The sequence below is a fragment of the Pseudorca crassidens genome, chromosome 2 (genome assembly GCF_039906515.1).
Source record: "Pseudorca crassidens isolate mPseCra1 chromosome 2, mPseCra1.hap1, whole genome shotgun sequence".
Lineage (NCBI taxonomy): Eukaryota > Metazoa > Chordata > Mammalia > Artiodactyla > Delphinidae > Pseudorca > Pseudorca crassidens.
Window position 1 is genome coordinate 185261243 of NC_090297.1, and position 26656 is coordinate 185287898.

A 26656-nucleotide genomic window follows, 5' to 3' on the forward strand; every position below is an offset into this window, starting at 1 on the left:
CACCAGCATTGTATGAGCGTTCCAAGTTCTCCACATCCTGGACAGTACTTGTTATTACATGTCTTTTTGTTTATAGCCGTCCTAGTAGAGGTGAAGTGGCATCTCACTGTGGCTTTGATTTGCATTTCTCTGATGACTAATGATGTCAAGCATCTCTTCATGTGTTTATTGGCCATTTGTATGTCTCCTTTGGAGAAATGTCTGTTCAAATCCTTTGTCCATGTTTTAATTGAATATTTGTCTCTTTATTATGGAGTTGTATCAGTTCTTTGCATATTCTGGACACCAGTTCCTTGTCATGTATGTTTTGCAAATATTTTCTCCCATTCTATGGTTATCTTTTCACTTTTTTAATGGTGTCCTTTTTTTCTTTATAATATATTTTTGGATGCATTGGGTCCTCGCCACTGCACATAGGCTTTCTCTAGTTGTGGTGAACGGGGTCTACTCTTCATTGCAGTGCGTAGGCTTTTCACTGCGGTGGCTTCTCATTGCCGATCTAGGCACACGGGCTCAGTAGTTGTGGCACACGAGCTCAGTAGTTGTGGCTCATGGGCTTAGTTGCTCCGCGGCATGTGGGATCTTCCCAGACCTGGGCTCGAACCCGTGTCCCCTGCATCGGCAGGCGGACTCCCAACCACTACGCCACCAGGCAAGTCCCTTGATGGTATCCTTTGAAGCACAAAAGTTTTCAATTTTGATGATGCCCAATTTACCTGTTTCTTTTCTTGCCTGTGCTTTTGGTGTCATATCTAAGAAATCATCACATAACCCAAGGGCACAAAGATCTACTCCTATATTTTCTTAGAGGAGCCTAGTAGTTTTAGCTCCTACATTCAAGTTATGATCCACTTGGAGTTCATTTTCGTGAATGCATTTTGTGTATGGATCTCCATTTGTTGCGAAGACTGTTATTCCCCACCGAACTGTCTTCATACCCTTGTAAAATATTAACCAACCATAAATGTGAGGGATTATTTCTGGATTCTCTATTGCATTAATCTATGTCTATCCTTATGCTAATACCACACTGTCTTAATCACTGCAGCTTTGTAGTTAAGTTTTTATATCAGGCAGCGTGAGTCTTCCAAATTTGTTCTTTCATGAAGATTATTTTGCCTATTCTGGGTCTCTTGCATTTCCATATGAATTTTAAGTTCAGCATTTTTTTTTTAAAAAAAAAAAAAAAGATCAGCTTGGGGCTTCCCTCGTGGCTCAGTGGTTGAGAGTCTGCCTGTCGATGCAGGGGACACGGGTTCGTGCCCCGGTCCAGGAAGATCCCACGTGCCGCGGAGCGGCTGGGCCCGTGAGCCATGGCCGCTGAGCCTGCGCGTCCGGAGCCTGTGCTCCGCAACGGGAGAGGCCACAGTAGTAAGAGGCCTGCGTACCTCAAAATAAATAAATAAATAAAATAAAATAAAAATTAAAAAAAAATTTAAAAAGATCAGCTTGTTTATTTCTGTAAAAGCCACCTGGGATTTTGATAGGGATTGCGCTGAATCTGTGGGCCAATCTGCGGAGTGCTGCTATCTTAGCAACGTAATATTCAAATGTCTTTCCCTTTACGCTCTTCTTTAAATTCTTGCAACACTGTTTTGCAGTTCCCAGGATAAATAAAGTCTTACACTTTGTTAAATTTATTTCTAGATATTTGATTCTCTTTGATGCTGCTGTAGACAGAACTGCTTTCTTAATTTCATTTCAGATTGTTCACTGCTCACAGATATGAATGCAGTAGATTTTCGTGTATTGATCTCATGTCCTGCCATATGCTGAACTGGCTTACTAGTTCTGATACTGTGTGGTGTGTGTGTGTGGAACGTGCGTGTGGTGTGTCTTCCCTAGGACTCTCCATCTACAAGATCATGCAAAGTGAGATAATTTCACACCTTTCTTTCCAATCCAGATGCCTTTTCTTTCTTTTTCTTCCCTAACTGCCATGGTAAGAACCTCCGTGCAGTGTTATAGAAGTTGTGAGAGGGGGAATCCTTCTCTTTCCTGATCTTCAGAGAGTCTTCAGTCTTTCTCCACCAAGTACAACGTTAGCTGCAGGCTTTCGTCAGACTCAGCCCGCATGGTCGTTGGTTCTGGATTCTGTGGTGGGCAAGAGGCAGCCCGGCAGAGAGAGGCAGACTGTGATCCCGGGATGCTTACCGCTTGCCAGATGACTCCAAACAAATCCCATTCTCAACTCGATTTCCTCATATAAAAATGGCAGAAAATAATACCCACTTTTCAAAACTGTTGTGAAAATTAAAAGAATAAATTTGATTGTGTCTGGCACGGAGATGATGTTCGATAACTGTGGTCGGATCTGAATCCAGGAGCCCCTTCGAAGGGCCTGAGTGGCCTCGGCACAGCAGAGGGACCCCTACCGGACGTGAACCTTTTCCCAAATCCACAGGACGAGTGACATGAATCATGAAACAAAAGAATCGACCAGGGCAGACGGTGCTGCGTGTGCCACAGGCTCAGGGGGCCCCACAGACCAGGACGTCAGCTGGAGAGCCCATCCCAGGGGCCTTGAGGTCCAGGAAAAGGGGCTCGGACGGACTCACGTCCCCAACAGGAGTGGCCTGATCTGTTTAAAGGGCAACGACAGCTCCACGTGGAGCAGAGGGGGTGAGGCTGGGGCAGGGGGCCCGCAAGGGGTGAGTTCACAGTCCAGCCAGAGATGATGTGGACCCAGAGAGGGTAGGAACGCCGGGTACAGAGCAGAGAGAACAATGGGGGAGGTATTTATTCATTCATTCGTTCAACAAATAACTGATTGAGTGCTTCCCTGGTGGAGCAGTGGTTAAGAATCCGCCTGCCAATGCAGGAGACACGGGTTCAAGCCCTGGTCCGGGAAGATCCCACATGCATGCCTCGGAGCTACTGAGCCCGCGTGCCGCAACTACTGAGCCCGCGTGCCGCAACTACTGAGCCCGCGAGCCACAGCTACTGAGCCCGCGTGCCACAGCTACTGAGCCCGCGAGCCACAGCTACTGAGCCCGCGTGCCACAACTACTGAAGCCTGGGCGCCTAGAGCCTGTGCTCCGCAACAAGAGAAGCCACCGCAATGAGAAGCCCGCGCACTGCAACGAAGAGGAGCCCCCGCTCACCGCAACTAGAGAAAGCCCGTGCACAGCAACGAAGACCCAACGCAGCCAAAAAAAAAAAAAAAACTGATTGAACTCCCATCCCACTTCCCATGCGGGACTTATAAGCTGGATGTTACATAACTGCGCACAAATGAATGTAAAATTGTAACTGTGAGAAATGCACAAAGGAGAGACCCTTGCTGGTGTGAGTCTGTCCTGGGGTGTACCTGACCTAATCTGGGAGAGCAGGAATGCTTTCCTGAGCAACTGGTGGTGGAATGGGGGGCCTCCAGGCAAAGAGGAAAGGCAGCAGCAGCACATGCAAAGGCCCAGGGGTGGGGGCAGCATCACGGGGAGCCCAGAGCCTGAGGAAGCCCAGCATAGCCACAGGAGGGGGCACGGGTGCAGGTGAGCCCGCAGGACCAGGCGCACAACCTTACAGCCACAACAAGGAGTCTAAGGATGCGGGTAATGTGTTCACATTTACATTTTGGAAATTTCACTTAGACTGAAGTGAGTAAAAGAGGCTGGAAAGGAGCCTGGCTCCAGAGGGAAGGGGAAAAGCGTCAAAAACAGCCAAAATGAATGTCTTGTCATCCCCAAGTTCTTATGAAAGATCAGACAACGTTCCCGGGGGTTCGCAGCGGGGGTGGGGAGTTGACAGCTGCTGGGAGGGAGCAGGGGCCGCACATCCGTGGATCCCATGGCCTGGGGCCTGAGGACACAGCTGCCCAAAGAGCAGGGGAACAACACACACCCTGAGAAGCCAGACGCCAGAGGAGGCGGGGCGGGGTCAGCGCCGGGCCCCGCCCAAAGCCTTGGGGTCCTCAGCCCCTCCTGCCCTCTCCGCCCAGCCGGAGCATCTGCAAACTCCCTCCTCCACTCACCACGTCCTCCAGTTCAGCCAAGAACAACAGCTACGTTCTGGAAGCTTCCACAGTCCTCCACTCAGTCTAATCCCCACAGGCAGCCGGGCTGATCCACGTGAAGCCCCCGGGGCTTCTGTTCACACTCAGAAAAAAGGCCCCGCTGGCCTGGGCCCGGCTCCTACTCACCTCTGCTCTCTGCGTGGGCCACAAACTCACCCGGCAAACGCCGGCCCCCAGCCTGGACGCTCCCCGAAACCTCCTTGGCCTCGGAGGGGCCCCTTAGCCCCTCGGCTCACGTCCTCCCAGGTCCCTGCACCCTGTTTCTCTGTCTTGTTGTGAGACTCACCGGCGAAACACCAGCCCTGAAACTGCCCGGCTCGGACTGAGTGCCCGCGACCCCCAAACTCACGTGTGGATCTAAGGCTCAGTGTGACGGAGGGCGGGGCCTCGGGGTGATCCGGTCAGGGGGGTGGGGCCCCCACGGGCGGGTGCGTGGGGTTCGCGCCGAGAGCCTGCCGGCCCCGCCCTCCACGAGGGCCCGGCTGCCGCGGGGGGGGGGGGGGGGGGGGCTCGCGGACTGCCGGAGAGACTTCACAAAACCCACCCGCCCAGGCCGGCGGCGACCCCTGCCCAGCCGAGGACCTTCTCGCGTTTGAAGGGGACCGTCTGACCCGTGTTCCTTTTCACGCCCACCTCCGGTTCCCCCCTCCGTCCCCCCTGGGCTCGCCCCCTCACCCCACCACGCGGCTGTGAGGAGAGGTCACCAGACCCCGCGGACACTTGCGTGCCTGTCGCGCCGTACGGCCCGCGATGGCCACCCGACCGGCCCCGCACCCTGGTTTCGGCCACAGCTCCGACTCCTCCGTTTGCCTCAAGCCCCTTCTCTGCCAGGCCTCGGTGACCCCGCGACCTTCCCCGCACTCGGCCCCGCACCCACCCTGCCCCCAAAGCAACCTTCTAGAACGTGAATCTCATCCTGCCACCTTTAGACGCCGCCCCGGGGACCACAGCTGCCCGTGAAGGTGGCCTTCAGGCCCGTCGTCTGTGTCCGGCGCCCTCGCCCCCATCTCCATCGCCACCCGGCGCCTCCGCCCACCGTCGCTGAGTGACTGCTTTTCTCCGCTCGGCTCAAACGGCTCCCCTTGCTCCGGCCCGAGACCCGGCCTCTCCCCGCACACAGCCTGCGGCGGCCTGAGCAGAGGCTGCGCTCGCCTGCCCGGCCGGCGCTCGGCTGCGTGAACCACACCCGGCGCGGCTGCTTCCCGGGAAGAACCGTCCCTGGGGCTCGGCACGCGGGCCCAGGCCGTGGCCTCTCTGGCGGCCTTCCCGCTGCAACAGAGCGGAGTAGTTGCCACCGAGGTGTGCGGCCGAGCCTGAGATGTTTCCTCTCTGGCCCTCGGGGGAAAACGTTGCGGCCCTGCCCTGGCAGGTGTCTCGCCGTCTGGCGTGCGATGGGCACTCGGCAGACGCGTGTGGGGCGGGCAGGAGCGAGCCAGCAGCACAGACCCTCGCGTCACAGGGTGGGCAGGGCTCGGCTGCCCCCACGGCCCCCGGGCGGGTCCAGGGGCGCCACCCCAGCAGGGGGCCACCGGCATGGGGAGCCTGTCGTGACGGGGGGGGTGCACCCCTGGGAGCGGCGGGGCTGGGCCATCCCAGCTGGGCCATCCGAGCGTCCTGACCGGCGGGGCCTTAGGCCTGTTCCCGGCTGCGCGGGCTGTGGCCCCGCGAGGGGCTGGACGAGCTGCCGGCCCTTCCCCAGCACCACGAGGCTTCCTTCACAGCCTCCAGGGTCCAGCTCAAACCCTAAAGAGAGAGAAGCAGCCCCAGCCCTTGCACACTGTGCCTCCGGCGCCTCTGAGGGGCAGAGGGTTCCCCGTCAGGAGCGGCAAGATGGGGTCAGCCCTACCCAGTGAGGAATGTTTGGGAAAGCACCGGCCATTTCTCCAGCAAAGAACCGAGGCTTCACGTTCCCTCCGGATAAGCCTAGGGGTGGGGGTTTCACCCCCGCTTATTCCACCAGAAGCTAAGGAAGCAAAGATGCTCGACCGCAGTTCTCAAGACCCCTGTGGGGAAGAGGCCCAGAGAGGTGAAGTAACCTGTCCAAGGGCACACAGCACGCGCTGCCGGGGGCGGCGCTGGACCCGCAGCCCCAGGAGCACAGCGGGACGACGGGAAGTGGTCCTCCCCGGGGGCTCAGGCCGCAGTCCTGGGCACGGCTCCAGGATTGAGGGTGACGGGTGAAGCTGTCTCCCGCGGCTCCCGCGCAGGAAGCGTGAAGCCTGAACTGGAGCATTAGCCAGCGATGCCCGCAGAGAGCGCATGCGCAGGAGAGGGGACGGGGTGGGGCTGGTGAAGACTCGGGTCACCTGCCACAGCGCCCCCCCTCCGCCAGCCACTCGGCGGGAGGGAGAGAGGGAGGGAGGAAATGGGGCCGCCCACCCCGAGGCAGGTGGTTAGGGCCGCGCTCCGCAAAACGAGGCCCTGAGACCCCGAGATCCGAGGGTCGGGCCAGGGGAAGTGCGGGCCCAAGGCTGGGTGTTGGAAGGAAAATAAGCCCCCGGGGCTGTGCCGGCCTGGACCGTCCTTACCTGCCCTCCTGGGGGTGGGGGGGGGGGCGCAGCATCAGCCCCTCCCGCGACGAGGCTGTTCTGCTCAGACAGCTGAGTCAGCGAGAAGGTTGGGCCTCAATCCCCCACGGCCTAAGCCTCCAGCCCCCCCACCTCCGCGGCAGGAACAGGGCCCCATCCGTCTGTCTGTCCAGTCCATCTCTCCAGGGTGGCCACTCGGCTCTCTGACCGTCTATCCCAGGCCCTTGGACCCTGCATCTCCCCTGGGAGTCGGTCCCACGAGAGGCCGCAGCCCCGCTCCCCACCCTGACCCCACAAGGAACCTCTCCCGAGTGTCCCCGAGCAAAAGCAAAGGGACGGTCGCCTCGGCCAGACCCTCAAGGGGCCCAGGCCCTGGATCCGGATCAGAGGGAGCCGCGGGAGGCGCCCATCTCCCCCTCCCCCTCCCCTCGCGCTGACGCCCACCTGCTGCTTCTGGGCCCCTCCGCGTGCTCCCAGAGGAGCACGACCCCTAAATGGAGCCTGACCCCATGTGGGAGACGAGAAAGTTCTACCCCCACACCCCTGCCAAGGGCACAGGTGCCCACACCCCGACACCCCCCCCAACATGCACACACACCCCCACATGCACACACACCCCCCACGCACTCAGGCCCGGCTTCCATCAATATGGATAACGGAGAGCTGAGGAGATTCCATCTTTGCTGACACTGTATTCGCAGAAGCCAAAGGAATGAGATGGAAACTGGTTAACCAACAAGACGCGTCTCGCTGAAGCCAGCGGCTAAGAAGGTTGATACTTAAGGATAAGTTTGTCTTTATTTTTCTGGACCCATGCTTCAGTGCAACATTTGGTCCTAGGAGGTGGAGACTAAAATTTGAATGAATTAATTTTCTAGCTCACTTTGAAAATAACTTGCCCATTTCTGTGAGTTCCTCGCGTGCTTGCCTGGGTCGGCCGTGGACACCTGTACCTGGAGCCAGGCCACCGCCCGCGTGGAGAAGCAGAGTGTGCTCTGCAGCGGCCCCAGGGCCCCAGCCTTGGGAAGTCCCTCCCAGCGTCTCACTTCAATCTTTCCGGCTCCAGCCACGCGCCATTGCCTTCCCCCGCATCCAGGCTGAGATGAGCAAATCCCAGGCCTCCGCCTGCACGCCCGTAAGTGAGGATGGTCAGAGGAGAAAGCTCCCGTGAGGCCCCACACATCTGCCACGGGCTGTTCTCCCTGGACCTGGAATCTGGGTGCAGGATTCACAAATCACAGATGAGCAGAACCCGGACCCCGAGAGCCCGGGGAACCCTGCACACCACGCGGTCCAGAACCCATGTGTGAAACATCACACGGGGAAAGGCTGCACGCCCCTCCAGGTGCACCACAGCCACTATCTCGGGCACAGGGGGCGGGGGGCGGGGACACCCCGTCAGGGCCCGGCAGGACCACAGCCTGACCCCACCCAGCACCCACAGTGTCTCCCAAACCCACAGGCGCCCTCATGGGCCTCAGGGTCTCAGCGAGCAGGTGGGGAAGGGTGGACCACGAAGGGTGACTGAGGGGGGTCCGTGGACACGAGGACCACAGGCTGCCGGATGCAGGTTGTGGGAAGGAGTGGGGAGCAAGGCTGGGCCTGGTATGGCCCCCCGAGTGTCAGGGGCCCAGGGGCACCCGACCTCGTGCTGTGTACGCGGGCAGGAGGGGCAGCCCCACTCCCCGACTGAGCAGTGATAACCCAACGGCACAAACCCGCCCTGCGCACAGGACCGCAGCCCCACGGCCCATTATCCTTCCTCCAGATGCACAATGACGTGTTCAGTGAAAACCATTAAAAATGGACACAGTGTCTTCCTGGCTAAACGTTACGGGCTCTGACACACAAGGTCTGCTACACACGGCCCCCCCAAAGGAGCTGGGACGAGGGTTTGGGCTGAAAGCAAATGCCTTTTAATGTGAGCATAAGAGAGTGTGTGTGTTTGTGAGGTGTGTGTGTGTGTGAGGTGTGTCTGTGTCGTGTGCATATGGCATGTGTGTGTATGTGTGGTGTGTGGTATGTGGTACGTGTCTGTGGTGTGTACAGTGTGTGTGGTGTGTGGGGAGTGTACAGTGTGTGTGTGGTGTGGGGGTGTGTGTACAGTGTGTGGGGGGGTGTGTACAGTGTGTGTGCGGTGTGTGTGGGGGTGTACAGTGTGTGTGTGGTGTGTGTATAATGTGTGTGTGGTGTGTGTGGGTGTGTACTGTGTGGTGTGTGTACACTGTGTGTGGTGTGTGGGGGTGTGTACAGTGTGTGTGTGGTGTGGGGGTGTGTACTGTGTGGTGTGTGTACACTGTGTGTGGTGTGTGGGGGTGTGTACAGTGTGTGTGTGGTGTGTGGGGGTGTGTACACTGTGTGTGTGGTGTGGGGGGTGTGTACAGTGTGTGTGTGGTGTGTGGGGGTGTGTACAGTGTGTGTGTGGTGTGGGGGTGTGTACAGTGTGTGTGTGGTGTGTGGGGGTGTGTACAGTGTGTGTGCATGCGTTGGTGTGTGTACAGTGTGTGTGTGGTGTGTGTACAGTGTGTGTGTGGTGTGTGTACAGTGTGTGTGTGGTGTGTGGGGGTGTGTACAGTGTGTGTGTGGTGTGGGGGTGTGTACAGTGTGTGGGGGGTGTGTGAATGTGTGTGGGGTGTGTACAGTGTGTGTGTGGTGTGTGGGGGTGTGTACAGTGTGTGTGCATGCGTTGGTGTGTGTACAGTGTGTGTGTGTGGTGTGTGTACAGTGTGTGTGGTGTGTGGTGTGTGTACAGTGTGTGTGTGGTGTGTGGGGGTGTGTACAGTGTGTGTGTGGGGGTGTGTACAGTGTGTGTGCATGCGTTGGTGTGTGTACAGTGTGTGTGTGGTGTGTGTACAGTGTGTGTGTGGTGTGTGGGGGTGTGTACAGTGTGTGTGTGGTGTGGGGGTGTGTACAGTGTGTGTGGGGTGTGTGAATGTGTGTGGTGTGTGTACAGTGTGTGTGTGGTGTGTGGGGGTGTGTACAGTGTGTGTGCATGCGTTGGTGTGTGTACAGTGTGTGTGTGTGGTGTGTGTACAGTGTGTGTGTGGTGTGGGGGTGTGTACAGTGTGTGTGGGGTGTGTGAAGTGTGTGTGGTGTGTGTACAGTGTGTGTGTGGTGTGTGGGGGTGTGTACAGTGTGTGTGGTGTGAAGTGTGTGTGTGGTGTGTGGGGGTGTGTACAGTGTGTGTGTGGTGTGGGGGTGTGTACAGTGTGTGTGGGGTGTGTGAAGTGTGTGTGTGGTGTGTGGGGGTGTGTACAGTGTGTGTGTGGTGTGGGGGTGTGTACAGTGTGTGTGGGGTGTGTACAGTGTGTGTGTGGTGTGTGGGGGTGTGTACATGCCGTGGGGGGGGAAGAGCAGCGGGCAGGGGTGACGGGGGTGACAGGCTCTGAGAAGACCGCCGATCCCCTCACGGATCCCCCGCGTGGAGCCTGGCAGGCGGGGCCTCCACATCCGGTGGAGCCTGGGCGCCATCCCCTACCCCCCAAACACGCATACACACACGGCGGGACCGCAGGTCACACAGGAGGACGGAGGCCCCAGGGCCACCTGGGAGGGGCCTCAGCAGGGGAACCGGAGAGGCATGTGTGTGACACGTGTGTGACACCATGCGCGACGTGTGAACACCCTGTGATGCGTGTTATATGGCCGAACGTGGGAACATGAGGCGCCCTGGGGCGAGAGGCTACACCCTGATGAGGGAGCCCCTGGGTGGTCACATGGCACAACCACAGCGCCTGGGGGCTGGGAGAGCCGCGGGCCACCCGCATCCGCTGGCGTCACTGTCACCTCTGGCCCGTCTCTCGGGCGAAGGGGCCTCTGCCTCCGAAGGTGCCAGGAAACCTGCCCCCTTCCCTCCACCCTCTGCAGAGCGGCATCCCTCCTCCCAGGGGCCCCGGGCTTGACGACGTCACCTCTGTGGGCAGCACGAGGTGGGGAGTGAGGGGACCATGGAACCAGACCATCCCAGCCGGGCAGCCCCGGAGGCGGGCTCTGTCTCAGAGCTGATCCCTCAGCTCCGCGCAGGGCAGGCGACCGTCCCCGGGGCAGCCGCTGAGATGAAGCCGCGTGTGCGTTGGGTGCAAAGTGGACCCCAGGACACACGCGTGCCCTTCCTCAGTCCCCTGCGTCATACATGCGCATCGTCTGACCCTGTGTCCCCAGAGCGAGGGGGCAGGTGCGGCCCAGCAGCCCAGGCGGCTCTGTCCAGGAAGCAGGGGAGCTGGGAGGGGCAGGTGGGAGTTTGAGGCCGGCGCCCCTCCCTCCCAGCTCTGCCCACTCCTCAGGCTGGTCACTCCTGCCCGTGTGGCAGCCTCTCGTGTGAGCAGCCCCCTGGGCCTGGCAGCAGGTAACTGAGAAGGTGGGGTCCACCGGGCGCTGCCCTCTCCCCTCCGCAACCACCATCCTGCTTCAGGGAGAAGAGGGAGACCCGCAGCAGAGGCAGGCCCGTCAAGGCCAGACCCGCGCACCCTGGGGCCGAGTGGCCACGGTCTGGGCGGGCGGGCCTGTGGTCCCGGATGGCCCAACAGGAGGAAGATAAGCAAGCGCTCCTGGGGAGGGGCAGGGCAGCTCAGAGCCTCCAGAGAGTCGGGGGGTTGAGGCGTGAGCACCACCTCCCTGATTACCTAGGGCGGCGGCGTCTGCCCTGTCCAGCCTTGAGAAGGACCCCTGGGCGTCTGACTGCTTGGAAATCCAACCTCCACCTGACCTCACTCTCACTCACTCCCCCAGGTGCCTGCAGGCTCCCTGCTGGGCGGCCAGCCCCTCAGCAGCTCCACAGATCCAGACTCAGGCCTTGGTGGGCACGCAGCAGGAGGGCCTCTTCCCCACGATGGAGGCCTCCCTGAGGGCGTGGACGCTGAGCTCCCAGCCCCCCCACCAGGGCTCCTTCCCCAGCCAGCAGGTCCCACTGTGGGAGGACGGGGTGGGGGCAGGGGGAGGCCCCACGAGGGCCACGTTGCGTTTCTCTCCACGCTCAGCCCCGTGAGGTCAGTGCTTGGCGCCCACTTCAGAGATGAGCAACCAGGCTGAGCATGGGGGCTGAGCCAGGAGCCCTGTCTGCCCTCGGTGGGGCGGGGAGTCAGTGAGGAGGATGCAGTCTGTCCCCCCAATTTCCACGAGGGCCTCCTTCCTCCCAGACGCCTGGTGGGCCCTGGGGAAAAGACATGCCCAAGGCTTCCCTGGTGGCGCAGTGGTTGAGAATCTGCCTGCCAGTGCAGGGGACACGGGTTCGAGCCCTGGTATGGGAAGATCCCACATGCCGCGGAGCAACTAAGCCCGTGCGCCACAACGACTGAGCCTGTGCTCTAGAGCCCACGAGCCACAACTACTGAGCCCTTGAGCCACAACTACTGAAGCCCGTGCGCCTACAGCCCATGCTCCGCAACGAGAGGCCACTGCAACGAGAAGCCCACGCACCACAACAGAGTAGCCCCCGCTCGCCACAACTAGAGAAAGCCCGTGCGCAGCAACAAAGACCCAACGCAGCCAAAAATAAAAATAATTAATTAAAAAAAAAAAAAAGACATGCCCTTCACTCTTCACACAGAGATGCCTGTTTCCGCCAATACCCCTGAGAGCTCACCGTCTCGTGCGAATCCCAGGACACGATTATCCTCCCTGAAGAAGCCAGCTTCCTCCTGCCTGACCTGGGGACCAGGACGGCCAGACGTGTCCTCAGAATGCCAACAGGCCGGAGGAGGGGAAAGATGCAGCAGAATCCCAATTGGAAAGTCCCGACTAAGAACTCTGTGGATGCAAACCTAGGAAGCAGTGTCCCCGAGGACGGGAGGTCAGCCCCGCAGCCCAGACGGCCCAGCGGGAGGGCCAGAAAGGCCTCTCCTGACCACCACGCCACGGCCCGGGGCAAGCTCACACTGGGCCTCTCCCGGTGAAGCCCCAGCCCCAGCCTGGCCGCCCTCCGGGGCCCCGCTCTGGGCCAGGTCCTCTCTCCTGAGCCGTCGCCCTGTCCCAGCTGTTCCACACCTGTGTCCAGACACTGCGAAGTCTTCCACCCCCCTCCCCCACCTCCAGCTGCCCAGACACTCGTGCCGTCCGGCTCTGTCTTGCCTGCTCGAGCTTTCAAGTTGTTTTGGGTGGGTGGAGGGGTCCGACCCCACCCTCCCCAGGGAAGCAGCAGAGTCGGCTCCTTCTCTAGGCCCCAGTCCACCCTCAGATGACAGGACAGCACGCGGTGAGGCCAGGCCGCCCAGACGCCCCGGACATCCCCCCTGAACCCTCGCCGCGCCAGCAACCCACCAGGTGGTGTAGCCCAGCAGCCGGCGGGCAGGTGTGTGGCTTGGGAGTGGGGGGCACGGCAGCTGACGCCCTGGAAGTCCCTGGCACAGGTGCCAAGGGGACTAGGAGCACAGTCACGGGGAGAAGGAAGCCGGGGATGGGCTTTGGGTACCAGGGCCCATAAAGGAGGTGCGAGGGAGAGGAGAACTGGGGTGGGGGGGCTGCGGAAACGAGACCTCAGCTGCAGTGACAGGCGAGCGTGGAGAGCAGTGATGGGAGGGGACGTGGGGGCCTCCGGGCGTCTTGGGTGTCTGCACAGGAGTGCGGACCCCTCAGTCGTGCACTCTGTGCACCTCGATCAGAAGAGGACAGAACGTGCAGGAGAGAAAGAGCCGTGAGCTGGGGGGCATGGCCGGCACCCCAGCCCGGTCTGGTCCACCCCAGCCCTGCTGCCCCCGTGGTGCCAGGGGCTCCGGCTGAGGGACCATGGGGCAAAGGCAGCGAGACCAGCAAAACCACCCGGGAGGCTTCCTGGAAGAGGCGCAGAGTCGGGATGTTTGGGAGGCGTGGAAGGGGCTGACCAGTTCCAGGCCAGAGACAGACCTGGCAGGGACGGCCATTGACAACTACAGAACAAGATGGGAGGGCTCAGAGCCACCACCCCCGGAGGCAGGGGGGACAGCTGACCCACGTGGGGAGGACACAGCAGGACGCTGCCCCCGCCCGCTGGGACGCGCTGCTCAGAGCCCCCTGGGCCAGGACATGGAGGCCTCCAGGTGCACGCTCACGGGAACGTCCTCTACCCTGCCACCTGCAAGCACGCGGAAGAGACTGGCCCAGCTGGGACTGAAGGCCACGGGGCCGCAGCCCCCTGCCCGGGCGGAGGAGGGGAAGGGAGGTGGGCGGAGGACTATCCCCTCCCTGCGACTGCTGGGAACACTGCCCCCCACAGAGCTCGGCCACCGCGCCGCCTCCAAGGGTCCACACACGGCACATCCGTGGCCGAGGCCACGAGACCCAGCAGGAGGCAGAGACTTGCCCCAGGTCACAGGGTCAGGGAGGCACGGCCTGGCTCCCAGTCAACCGGGGGGGTCAGCAGGGCAGGCCCGACTAGGTGAAGCCCCCGCCATCGCCGAGTCCTGGCCGTGGCCCCCATCAGACTGCGTCCCTGGAGCTGGTGACCTGGGGTGTCTGCCGTTTCCGTATTTCTAGCTTTCTGTCCCACACGCTCCAGGCACCCAACGCGGTCTCTCCTAACAGCATCTCGCTCTTCGTGGTGGCCCCTTCCCCGAGCAAGGTCCCCGTGGAGGGAAGGATCCCACCACGCCTCTCCCGGCCCAGACACTGCCCTGCGGCTTCCTCTGCTTCTCCTGCAACTCCAGCAGCACCAAGGGCTGGGGGCCTGACCTTCCCCAGAGGCCCCCCACTTCACGGTGCGGGAGCACAGATTCAGGCTCAGAGTGAGGGGAGAATCTCTGCCCCAGCACTTGCCGAAATCCTGACAGGACGTTGGTTTTGTAAGGTAATGAGTGCCCTGTCATTGGGGGTATTCAAGCTGAGGATAGACCACTACTGGCATGAGCCAGGGAGCGACACAGTGTCGGCACAGGCCTAGATGAATTTCAAGGCCCCCTTTCTAACCCTTCACATCTCTAAATCCCTGACACTTCCATCCCACCCCTACCGCCAAGTGGCCGGTTCCCCAAGCAGCTTGTCCTCAGGAGGAAGCTGCCACCCAGTTTTTGGGGAGCCCAACGGTTCTCTTTATAACATCACTACTCTTGCAGGGACAGCCTGGCGGTGTTAAAATTAAATACAAAACAGAGACTAGACTTCAGAAATTCCCTGAGCAGACAAAACCATTTAAGCCACGTAAGCAAAAGTAAATCTAGCTTATTTCATGAACATAAGCAAACCTTAACCCAGGTTACTTCTTGTAAATGCCTCTGACAATCATAAAAGAAACAAGCCATCGCCCTAAAGGCCGCAGGAGACAAAGACACACCGCACCCTACCGTGCTTCGCAGATAGCGTGCGTTTCACAAACCGAAGGTCGTTGCAGCCCCACGCGGAGCGCGTCCATCAGCACCATTTTCCTGAAAGCCTTGCTCGCTTGTGTCTGTGTCACATTTTGCGAACTTGCACAATATTCCAAACTTTCGTTATTATATTTGCTGAGGGGATTCGCGAGCAGTGATCTCTGATGTTACTAGGGCAGGTGTTTGGGCATCTTTTAGCAATAAAGTGTTTTGTAATCAAGGCACGTATGTTGTTTTTACAGAGATGACGCTATTGCGCACTTAAAAGACTGCAGTCTGGTGTAAACGTAACTTTCAGATGCACAGACAACCCAAAAACTTTGTGTGCCTGTCTCTACTGCGGTGTACCTGCTGTCACTTTCGACCAGTCCCCTGGTGTCTGGAAACCTTGCTGCAATGGGCAACCACGGTGAAGGGTGAACGCTCTCCCGGCACCAGATGCGCCACCCTGGGGCATCCCGCCCGAGCTTCCCGCCAGTCTTTGAATTTGAACGCTCCCAGTTCACAGCTGGTCCTCACATGCCCGATAAAGCCTGATGACACCATTTACTGACTTGGTGGTCTGAACTGTGCCATCTCTGGGTTTTGAACAGGGGTCAGGGTAGGGTGGTGGCTGCCCTGGGGCCTGGGCTCCGTCTCGTGTTGCCACCCCGTGGTGAGCGGGCCACAAGACAGGGCGGAGTCTGGACTAGATGGGGACCAGCCGGGCTCCTGCCAATGGAGGGACGGTGGAGGGGGTGCTGGCAGGAGAAAAGGGAGCCCTGGCCCAGCCCCCCGAGTGCGTGAGGGGAAAGGTGAGTGTCGGAGCGCATCGGGGCAGGCAGGCGGTCCAGTGGTTAGGACCCAGCGCTCTCACTGCCGTGGCCCGGGTTCGATCCCTGGTCGGGGAGCTAAAATCCTGCAAGCTGGGTGGCGGCCAAAAAAAAGAACAAAGGGCCCACGGAGCTTAAAAACAGTGGGAGGCACAGGCACGGCGTGGGGGGGGAGCTCAGCAACTACAGGCGGGAAAGGCCACCCTGGAGACTGGACACACTCAGTGGAAAGAGCTGCGGGGCAGGCAGGCCAGGCCTGCAGGACTGCCCCGGCCTCAGGCAGGGAAAGAGCCGAGACCCAGGGACACGCCAGCCGCCTGCCCAGAGACACTCCGGTGGTCCCCCGGGTCTGGGCTGCCACAGAAGCCCATCCTCTCCATCCGGCGCGCAGGCTTCTGGAGGAGACCGCCACTCGCACCCTTCACCGCCACCTGCCAGCTCGCAGAAGGCATTTCCCCAGAGGCGCCGCTGGTCCCTCTGCGGGTTAAAGGCTCGGGACACAGCGCCTGGATCCAGGAGGAGCTCTGGCCTGGATCCAGGAGGAGCTCTGACCAGCAGGTTCTGGAAGTGGGAATGCGGAGCGGAGGGAGGGCCGGGAAAGGCTGCAGGACGCGGACATGCAGAAGGAAGCACAGCGGCCGCTGCTGCCTCTCCCGGTGTCGCCAGACGTGGCCGGCTGACTCGGAGTCGGCCAGCACACACTGGGCACCTACCGTGTGCACAGCACCTTCCCACAAACGGGCCCAGCCCAGGAAGGAGGGCCGAGCCTCAGAAGCCGGCTGGGGTGCCCCCTCCTCCCGCCCCCGCACTCAGCCCCCACCTGGCTGGTCGGCACACTAGGTGGGAGAAGCATTGCTGGGAAGACTGCGCAGAATCTCCACGGGAGGTACGACCTGGAAGGAAGCCCGGGATCTGGTACCCCAGCCCCTGCTGCACAGCAGGAAATGAGGCCCAGAGAAGGGAAATCTCTTCCCAAGTCAGGAGAGGAGTCAGAGCTGGGATGCCTCCCTCGCCCGACCCCAGGTGGAAGGTCCTCTCTGCCTCTTAAGAGCATGTGGGAGGCTTTCCATACTGGGGGGACACAGGAGCCCCTAAAACTGCACCCGGGGACAGAGGATGCAGGGGTCTGGCCACCTCCCAGGAGAGCCACGTGGTGGGCAGGGAACACTCCCACGCACTCAGGCCAGCGTGTCGGGTTCAAGCCTGGCTCCCCAGCAAGTATCCTTGGAACCTCTGAGCGCCAGGTTCCTTATTCTATAAAATGGGAATAATAATAGTACCTGCTTCACAGAGAACTGTGATAACTGAAGGAGGCTGTCCACATACAGTACTCAGAACAGGGTCAGTAAACAGCAGCTTTAAAAATAAGTGCCGTTGGGACTTTCCTGGTGGCGCAGTGGGTAAGACTCCGCGCTCCCAATGCAGGGGGCCCGGGTTCGATCCCTGGTCAGGGAACTAGATCCCACACGCATGCTGCAACTAAGAGTCCGCATGCTGCAACTAAGAAGCCTGCCTGCCTCAACTAAGACCCGGAGCAACTAAATAAATAAATAAAAATATAAATAAATTTTTTTTTTAAGTACTGTTGTCCTCAGTCTCCATGGAAAGTGGTTTCCAGGACCCCTCAAAATGCAAGGACGCTCAAGTCCCTTATATAAACCAGGGCTGTGTTCGTGTATAACCTAGCGCATCCTCCGGCAGGCTTCAACTCCTCTCTAGATTACTGATGATACCTAATACAATGTAAATACTATGCAAAGAGTTGCTGGCATGTGGCAAATTCAAATTTTGCTTTGTGGAACTGTCTGGAATGTTTTTCAAATATTTTCAATCTACAGCTGGTTGAACCTTCAGGTGTGGAGGAGAACCCACGGACGCAGAGAGCAGACTCTATACCATTTGACCCAGCAATCCCACTCCTAGGTATGTACCCAAGAGAAAAACATTTGTCCTGTCAAAAACCTTTACACGAATGGTCACAGCACCTGCATTCACAACACTCAAAAACCAACCAAAATGCCCATTAACAGATGCATGGATAAGTACACTGCGGTCCCTCCCTGCAACGGAGTATTATTCAGCAATTCAAAGGAATGAAGGACTGATACATGAGGCAATGTGGTTGGACCTTGAAAATACATGTAAGTGAAAGAAGCAAGTCACAAAAGACCACGTAATGAACGATTCTATTTACGTGAAACGTCCAGGGAGACAGACTGACAGAGACGCAAGACAAATTATCCGTTGGCTGGAGGTTGGGGAAAAGGAGAACAGGAGTGACCACTAACGTTTACACTTTTTCTTTTGGGTGAGAAATGTTCTGAAGTTGGGTGGTGGTGGTGGATGCGCGACTGTAACTGCACGAAACCCAGTGAACTGTGCGCTGCGGCTGAGCGGCCCGTACAGTGCGTAAATTAGATCCCAGCGAGGCCGTTTGTAAAAGTAAGAAATCTACCAACCCCTGTAAGGTAAGGAGCTTCGACCACAGTTTTGAGGAGGGTGATGGGTTCAGAGAGCTCGAGCATCGGCCCGCAGCCTGGGCAGGCGGCTATAGGGTCTGACTCTGGACTCCGTGGTACTGAACTCCGAGTCCGGGGCTCTTTCCCGAAGCTTCTCCCGAGCCCGAATCCAGCCTGACTCCCAAACGCCTTGGGAAAAGCCTTCACTCCTCCTCTCCCACGGAGCCCCTCGGGAAGTCTTCCCAGCTCTCTCATCACACCTCCAGCTTCCTGAGGGAGGACTTTCCATGGGAGCTAAGGTCATGGCCAAGGTCAGAGGAGACAGGCACCCGACCAGGACCCTACACTCCAGCCAAAGCCCCACACCTTTTTTAGGAAGCCAGGGGGTGGGGCGGACGAAACGCAGTGGGCTCTGGGGGCTGTGCTCGCTTTCGAGGTGACCCTGGAGGTGACCTTGGCAAAGCAACTCGTCTCCAGGGCTCCTGGAAAATGATATTTGGGAAGAGGCTTTGAGGAGGCGACATTTCCAAGGCCCTGAGTAGCTCCGAAGACTTAAAGGAGCCTCTCCTCTCCATACCTGCCCCTCACCCCGATGACCAGCCAGAGGGCTACGGGGCGGCGGGCGCCACTCAGCCTGTCACTTGCCGTCCTCAGCAGAGGCCCTTGGCCTAATCACCTGCCCAATACCGTCAGCAGGCAGGAGGGAAGGCAGCACGTGAGGGAGGGGACAAGGGTGCCGTCCACCAGGGCCCTGGACCTGCCTCGAGCCACCGTCTGCCCCACCCCCGCCTCCTGGCACTGCACGCAGCCTGGCCGCGGGGGAGGAGGAAGGGCCCCCCGCCCGTCTCAGGGTCACCAACCTGGTGTCCCAGCTCGAAGGAGACGTGCCCCCAACTCTCTGCTTGTACAACCGGGGACCACGTCCAGAAACACTCCTGCCCGGAGCATGCCGACCGAGGAGGTGCAGACGCTGGGAGAGGGCGGGCTCAGCCCGGAGCCACCCAGCACCCGCGTGCCCTTGTGGGGAGAGCGCCGCACTGGGGCTGGGGCTGTTTGTAGACAGCGCAACCGGCCAGAGCCTCCACCAGGAAGCCCGCCTGGGTCAGAGGTGAGACGGGAGGAGGCCAGCGCCTCAGACCGTCATCCAGGGCACCCTGGGGGACGCGAGGGAGGCGGTCACCCTTCTCCACCTTTCAGAGGGGACAACTGAGGTCCAGGGGCAGGAAGACGCAGCTTGCCCGGGGCCACGCGCGGTAACTGCACAACGAAATCACTCGATGCCAGGTCCTTCTGGCCAAATACCATCACCGCCTTGCCTCACCGCCCCCCCCTCCAGGCTCCCACGCTGCTTCTCTATCTACAAAGTGTCCCTCCGGTTTGAAGAAGCACCACAATAACAACAGCGAAATCTTCATACTCTTAACGTTCTCAGAGCTTCACATAAATATTAACACGCTGAATCCTCATCTACCGTATGGCGTACACACTATTTCATTTCCACTTTAAAGATGAGGAAACTGAGGCGACCAGTGTTTCGGTAACTTAGTTACAGCCCTGCAGGAGGTGGGATCTGGACAAGACGCCTGGCGCCCGAGTGGCGGTGCCAGGCACCTGTGACGTGCCAGGCCCACACACCCCACCCCGACGGGCCAGGGCCCCGGAAGACGCAGGGAGTCCGCTCTGCGCTGCGCTCTCGCCCAGGGCTGTGCGCTAGGGGTCCCGGCGGACAGGTTGCAGGCTGCCCCTGCTGCTGCCGGACGGCTGATCAGACCAGGTCGCAGGGCTGGCTGTGGGGAAGGCGGGAGGAAGGCGGGGGGCCCTCGCTCAGTCTCCCTGCCGCTGCCCCAGGTCCACGTGGGACATCGATCGCCCTGGCTCTCCGGTCTCCGGGGACCGCCAGCCCTGTGATCGTCTGGGGGCCAGGGGACCGGGGTTAGCCTTGGGTGGCAGTCCTGACCACCAGGAACGTGGCATGGCCCCTCTGGGGCAGGCAGCACAGCCAGAGCATTCCCAAGAGAGGAAGGGGGCTTGGTGGATCCACCCACAGCCTCCCGCCTGGCGGATTCCCACAGCACGCAGCCCCTCCCGCGCCCAGTGCGGCCCCAGGGCCTCGCCCCGGACGCGTTCTGCTTCCCAAAGCTCCCTTCGTTAACCTGTGAAGGTGCGATCCCAGGCGACCACAAAAGCCACCGTAGCAGCCGGCAGCTGCCGTGGGTTCAAGAACTGCATTTCCGTGGAGGAAAGGCTCCGGGCTCTGGCCCTCCTCCCCCGCAGGCCCTTCCCCAACTTCAGGACACAGAACAAGCAAGCAGGATGCAGAGAAGGAAAACAAAAAGATAACAAAACACAGGCAGGACAAAAAAATCAGGCACAGCCTCTCCTGACCCCACAAGGGCTTTTTCCACATCTTTCCCTGGGCTCAGGGGCCAGATAAGGAGCGAGCCTGAGCCCCGCTCGGGGGGGCCATCTGCTCCGAGGCCTTTCTGCAGGAGTCCATTCCTCCAGGGAGCCGGCGGGGGTGGGGGGGGGGCGGGCGCCAGCTGCAAGCAGTCAGGGAAATGTATCGGGGGTCAGGCCGCGGGCGGGGTGCAGGCTCTCCGAGACACACACAAAGGGTGATTTAACACGGTGGGTCCAAAGGCTGCCTTAGAAGCCGAGTGCTGACGCCGCAGGCCCCGGGCGCTGCGACCTCGCTTTGCAGAATCACTCCCCTCACTCTCGTCCCAAATCGGACGAGATTTCCCTTCCTTTGCCACTGGGCAAATATTGACTTTCTTGCACTCGTGTCACGGATGGTACCGAGGCCAGCGGGCTGGCTATTGTCTCCTCTCTACAGGGCGGGGAGGCTGTCACGGAACAGCTCAGAAGGGCCGGCAGAGCCAGGCCAAGAGACAAAGCCAAGAGAGGAAATCTGGGTCTTGGAAGTAGTGTTTCTGCCTTTCTGTCCTCTCTCCCTTGCCCAAGCCCGTGGGGTTTGTTTTTCCACGTCTGGCTGTCCTGCTGCCGTGCAGCCTGTCAGGCCCAAGAGAAGCAGAGGAGCAGCTGGTGTCACTGGCAGACCTCGGGCCTCAGAGCATATGCGTCTCTGGCTCTGGGCGACCTCAGGCCGACCCTTGCATTCTCTTGGGCCTCAGTGTTCTAACCGGCGACCTGGGAATGTTGGATTTGATGATCTCACATCCTTTCCGCTTCAGTCAAGGCCCCTGACCCTGTGCTCTGATTTTAGAAGAGATGGAAGGTAACTGCTCCGTGGTTCACGGGGAGAGTGGAAAGGGCACCGGACTGAGCGTCCACAGGGCGGGTGCAGCCCTGTCACTGGTGCTCGGATGCCGTGTGATACTGGGCAAGATACTCCCCCTCTTTGAGCCCAGCTTCCCCACCATCAAAGTCAGAGACTGAATGAGATGACCCCCAGGGTCCCTTCCGGCGCCCCAGGCTGGGGTCCACTCACCTCACGTGGCCCGTGGGCGGTGATGCCTTTTCTCCAAGGCCCTATTTGCCAGCCTTTTCCTCACCACTAACCTTGAGCGGAGGCTGTCGGGCCTCTGCCTTGTATCCTTGTCACCAGGGGCTTCTGTCAGCCTCCCAGTTCCTCTCTGCAGACTGGCCTCCGCCGGCAGCCCCTGCCCCCCAAGGCCCTGTGACGAGAACCAGCTCCTGAAGGCCCAGGCAGAGTCGAGTGAGAGCAGGATGGTGGAAGGTGGGGCTCCTCAGCAGCTGCGCATGGCAACACCTGCGGGACGGTGGGCTCCACCCCGCCCTTCCGCTAGCCTGAGTCCCCTCTGTGATGACGCAGAACCTCAAAAAGCCCATTCCTCATGCAGCACTCAATGCACACTAAGAACTCCCCACATCCCAGAAGTTTTACATTAATTATTCCCGTGTAATCTTCAGAAGAATCCTAAGAAGTAGGTAACATTGTTCCCATTTCACAGATGACGTAACTGAGCCTCAGTTACGTCAAGTAATTTGCCCCAATTCACACAGCTAATATGGAAAGAGCCAAGACAGGAGTTTGAACCTGTCTGTCTGCAAAGCCTTTGCTCTTAAGCCCCAGCATTCTTGCTGAGGAGATGTCATCATCTCCTCGCAGGCTGTCGCAGGACCTTAACAGAGGGGTGGTGAGAGGCAGTGCCCGCGTGACTCCGCAAACCTCCCACACACCCCGCCCCCAGCCTCAGCAAAGGCAGACCCCACAGGGTCACAGGCAAGAAGGCCCTTCGAGCATCTAAACCAACCTTTTACTTTGCAGTTGAGAAAACAGGGGCCCAAGGGGTGTGACTTGCCTAAGGTCACACGGCAAGTCCATGGGAACCCCACGACTCACCCACCAGCGCACCCGTGTTGACACCCCAGGGTCCCGAGAGCGCCCCCAGGCAGGGCCGGTGCCTCTGCCACTCTCCCGCTGCAGCCCTGGGTGCAGATGAGCTCTGGCTGTCAGTCCAGGGGGCCAGCCTCACCCCCTCTCGGCTCCAGTCGGCTCCTTCCTCCAAGGCTGGGGGCGGGGGTGGATGGAGTGAAGCCCATCTTGTAACCGCAGAAGGGATGGGAGGTGTGGCAGGAGGTGGGGCCGGGGGAACCAGCAGAAAAGAGGCGACATTACAGGGCAGTCAAGCATTTTCTTTCTTTCCCGTGAAGTTTCTGCTGCAGAATCACGCGAATGATCCGAGACAGAGACAGAGACAGGGAGAGGCAGGCAGCGCCGCTGTCGCCATTCTGCAGAGACGCTCTGGAAGCTGCAGGGAGATCACACCGCCAGTCCATCCCCACCCCCACCTCCGGCCTCTGGCCCCGCTCCCCGCAGGTCTTCATATTTCTCATTGGCAGTAGCTGCGGGCTCGGGACTTGGAAGGCTCCGCACGGGACTAAGCGTCGTACATGTGTTTCTCATTTACTTCTCACGCCAACCTAAAACACCACAGCTGTTACCATTTTGTCCGACAACTAACTGAAGCTCAGAGACATAGAGTAACTTGCTCAAGGTCACACAGCCACTAACCAGTGAGCCCGGGCTTCCCGAGGACGCATGGCGGGGGCGCGCACTCATACCGAGTGGCCCACTCGTACCGAGTAATTCTCTCCAGCTGTCTCCACTCTGCAGACAGATGTGCACTGGGAATTCCAGGGCCACCTGCCCCACCACCCAGCCAAGCCCACTTCTTACGATCAGACTCCAGCCCAGAACTGCAGCCACAGGACTGCAGGGCTGGGAGGGTCCCGGGGAGCCACCTAGTTCAACCCCTTCCATGTATAGGCGAGGAGAGCAAGAAACGGGCTTGCCCGAGGTCACACAAGGTCACACAAATGGGAGGCAGCACCTGGAATCAGACTCAGGCCTCCTATCTTAAACCAGGACCCTCACCACAGCACCCTGAGGCTCAGTGAGAAGCTGCTGCGCATCTCGACTGGAGCAGAGCCAGAGGCACCCCCAGGAGGCGTCAGGTTAGACTCTCCCGGCAAGGGCAGCGAGGTGCACGGAGGGGTGCTACGGGCCATCACGGTGCAGACCTTTCAGAACCTCCACCTCATCCTGGACACAAGCGTGACCTTGGGAGGCCCCTGACACCCCCTGAACCCACAGGCCTCCTGTCCAGCACTGGGACTTTTCTCCAGGAGAGGCCTTGCCCCTACAAAGAGGGTGGGCGGTGTGGGAGATTCTGAGTCTCACAGCCCTGCTGCCTTGTTGGAGAAGGGAGCTACAGTTTCCCCAGAGGCTAGGTCACAGAAGGGATGTGCTGAGCTCACCTCACCTGCGGGCGGGCCAGGACTGAGGGGGACTTCAGACACCATGAACTCCAAACCCCCATTTTCCAGATGAGGATACTGAGGCCCAGAGGGATAAGTGAGCCGTCCAAGGTCATAGGCGGGGTTGGTATGGAAGCTTCCCGACTCCCCCCAGGCACGCTGCGAGCGCAGCTCCACACCGCACCCCCCACCCCCGCCGCCCTCAGGAAGGGAGCGCGGAGCTGCCGCAGACAGGTGGGAGAACAAAGACGACTCATTTCTAAGCGCCCAGGCCCGGCAGGTGCGCCCGTGGGCTTGTTCACCCACTGCCCTGCCCCCACACGTCCCCGCTCCCCACTGGGGAACCACGCACCCCATCACCCGGAGATCAGAGATGTGCAGCAGCTCGTCCAAGGTCACACAGCAGAATGAGTAGAGCCTGCTCTCCTACTGCCCTGCTGCTCCTTCCCCACCCCCTCCTTGGTCTCTCCAAGCTCTGCCGCTTGCCAGGATCCTGGGGTCCTTGCTTCCCCCGATGTACCGGGCAGCGCGCTGGCTCGTGCATGAAAAAGTTTCGTGGAGAGGAAGGGGCGGAAGACGCCGCCGCCCATCCCCGGCCCGGACGGCCGCGGCCTGGCGGGGGGCGCGGAAAGGAAGCGAGCTCCGTGCTCCGCCAGGTCCCCGGCGCGCCCCGCTCCCTCACCGTCTCCGCGGGGGTCCCGCGCCCGCACTCACTCTCCAACGCGCACCCACTCCATCCGCCCCCCGCGGCGCCCTTCCCGCGGCTCTCGGAGAGGGGTTCCTGGGATAATTCAGGACACCTCCCCAGGGACCATCAGGGTAATTCCGGCGCAAGCGGACTCCCGGAGCCCCGTCCCGCACCCGGTTCATCCGCCGCGAGCGCCGAGCCCAGAGTCCGGGCGTCCCAGGTGGGCGCCTGCATCCGCCCGCGCCCCCGGCCCCGGCCGCCCCGCCCGGCCGCTCTTACCCGGGGACGTTCCGGCGCGGTGAGCCCGAGCTCTCGGCGAGGGCAGCGGGCAGGACGCCGCGCTCCCGGAGTCCAGGCCCCTCTCCGCCTTCCCGGTGCCCGGCCGCTGCGGCTCCGCTCTGCCCGCCCGCTCCCTCGCGCGCCGCAGTAGTAACACCTGCCCCGCGCCCGCCGGCCAATCAGATGCTCCTCACATCCGCCAGCACGCGGCGCGGGCCGAGCCTCCGAGGGCGACCCCCGCCGGCCGTAGCGCAGGTCCCCGCCCCGCGATCCTGCCCCCTCTCGGGCCGGGGCGGTGGCTGGCAGGAGGCGGGGGCGCGGGCGGGGAGGGGGAGAAGTTTGCGGTGAGCGGGGCCGGCCGCGCGACCCCAGAGCCCCTCGGGGAGCCCGTCGCTGCGGAGGCGCTCCCGCCCGCCGCGCGCCCCCTGCGACACTCCCCCCAGCACCCCGCCACCCACGGGCTTGGGGATTGGCTGGGAAGGACGGCGGGCGGGGGGCCTCCCCGCGATCGGGAACCAGCTAACGGGTGGGAGGGAGCCGATTTGCTTCGGGGGCTACGGATGAAGGTTTTCCTGAGTCGAGGAAGAAAAGAAAAGGGAGGGAGGCGAAGAGGAGCGGTGGAGACAAAAGGGGCGGGGGAGGCGGGGCGTCGGGCCCAAGAGCCCCGACAGCCCCGGCCCAGCACCCCCGCACCCGTCCGAGCACGGAGTCCCGACTGGTGCCCAGGGCTCTCCCCCCCGCGCCCCCCGCGTCTCGGGGAGGAGAGAACGCGGGCGGAGGGGCCCTGCGGGGGAGGAGGAAGCGTCTGGGGCACAGGATCCCGGACCGGCTCCCTCATGAGAACCCACCGCTTCTCCCTCTCGAGGAGGCGAGGCCTGGGCCCCCTGAACAGAGGCAGGTACTCCCCACACCCACAAGGCGGGACGGGCAGGGAGGACGCCAGCCCGGGGTCGCCTCTGTGCCTTGGTCTCACTCCTGAACCCCACACTGGGCCCTCAGCGCCCACCGCCCAGATCTCAGGACCCCAGTTCAGCCGCGCAGCACTTAACGCTGGCACCAGGCGGCCCCCATCCCCACCTTCCCCCCTCCCCTCCGCTCTCAGCAGCTCCTCCCCGGTTGCTCCCGGTCTGCATACTCAGAATCCTGGATCAAGTTTGGGGTTCGACCCAGGAAGTGACACCCCCAAATCCTGTGTGTTGGGGGAGGCCTTACTCAGGCTTCGGGGCTCCTCATCTCCGCGGAGTCAGAGCAAGGAACCCCTGGAATTCCTGGTACCTGCAACCCCCCTTGTCTCCCTCCTCCCTGCGTCCCCAGCCCGCCAGCCACATCGCTGGGAGCCGGGCCACTGCAGTGCGGCGGCGGCACCGCTGCTCTCGCTGGGCTGCAGCCTCCCTTTAGAGCCAGCCAGGCACGGACCCTGGTCTGCAGAAAACGCTGACTCGGCGTTTCCAGGCTGCCAGCGTGGCAGAGGGCGTGTGCCACCCGCATACCTGGCTGAGGGGCACGTGGGCGGGAAGAGGGGGACAGGACTGATGCCCGAGACCCTCTAGTCAGTGCTGCTGACCCCTCACCATTCCTCCTGAGGGTCAAGGGCTCAAGGTCAGCTGTTCCGCAGGAGGACACCAGGGGGTTCCCCCCACCTCTCCACACCCCACACCCCAGCTGCGGGTCTCCCACACCGAGGGGGGACCTGTCACCTGGCTGTCCCTCTTCTGCTTCTCCCTGGAGAAGGAAATGCTTCTCCTTTGAAATCCCACAAAAGCATCTTTTGCCGCTGGACTTAGGTCAGACACTGGGATTTCCTGATGCCCAGGGTCCCGGGATGCCATCCTGCTTGATTAGAAAGCCTGTGGCTTAATG

The 26656-nt window shown here is 60.7% G+C and overlaps 1 protein-coding gene across 7 annotated transcripts in view; it reads right to left on the reverse strand.

The window, feature by feature from the left end:
- Window positions 1-26656, reverse strand: part of SYT2 (synaptotagmin 2) — an 85419-nt gene that overhangs the window by 12254 nt on the left and 46509 nt on the right. Inside the window, exon 1 of one of the 7 annotated variants that reach the window (XM_067729951.1) lies at window positions 26009-26138. The exons of 2 other annotated variants lie outside the window; for them this stretch is intronic. Coding sequence is in view for 1 of the 5 variants with exons in the window: in XM_067729945.1 (XP_067586046.1) it covers window positions 24182-24186 (5 nt within the window). In the remaining 4 variants the exon portion in view is untranslated. Of the gene's footprint in view, window positions 1-22411; window positions 22540-24181; window positions 24328-24796; window positions 24993-26008; window positions 26139-26656 lie in introns of those variants that run through there. 4 more of the 7 variants (XM_067729945.1, XM_067729949.1, XM_067729952.1 and 1 more) reach the window with 4 other exon arrangements.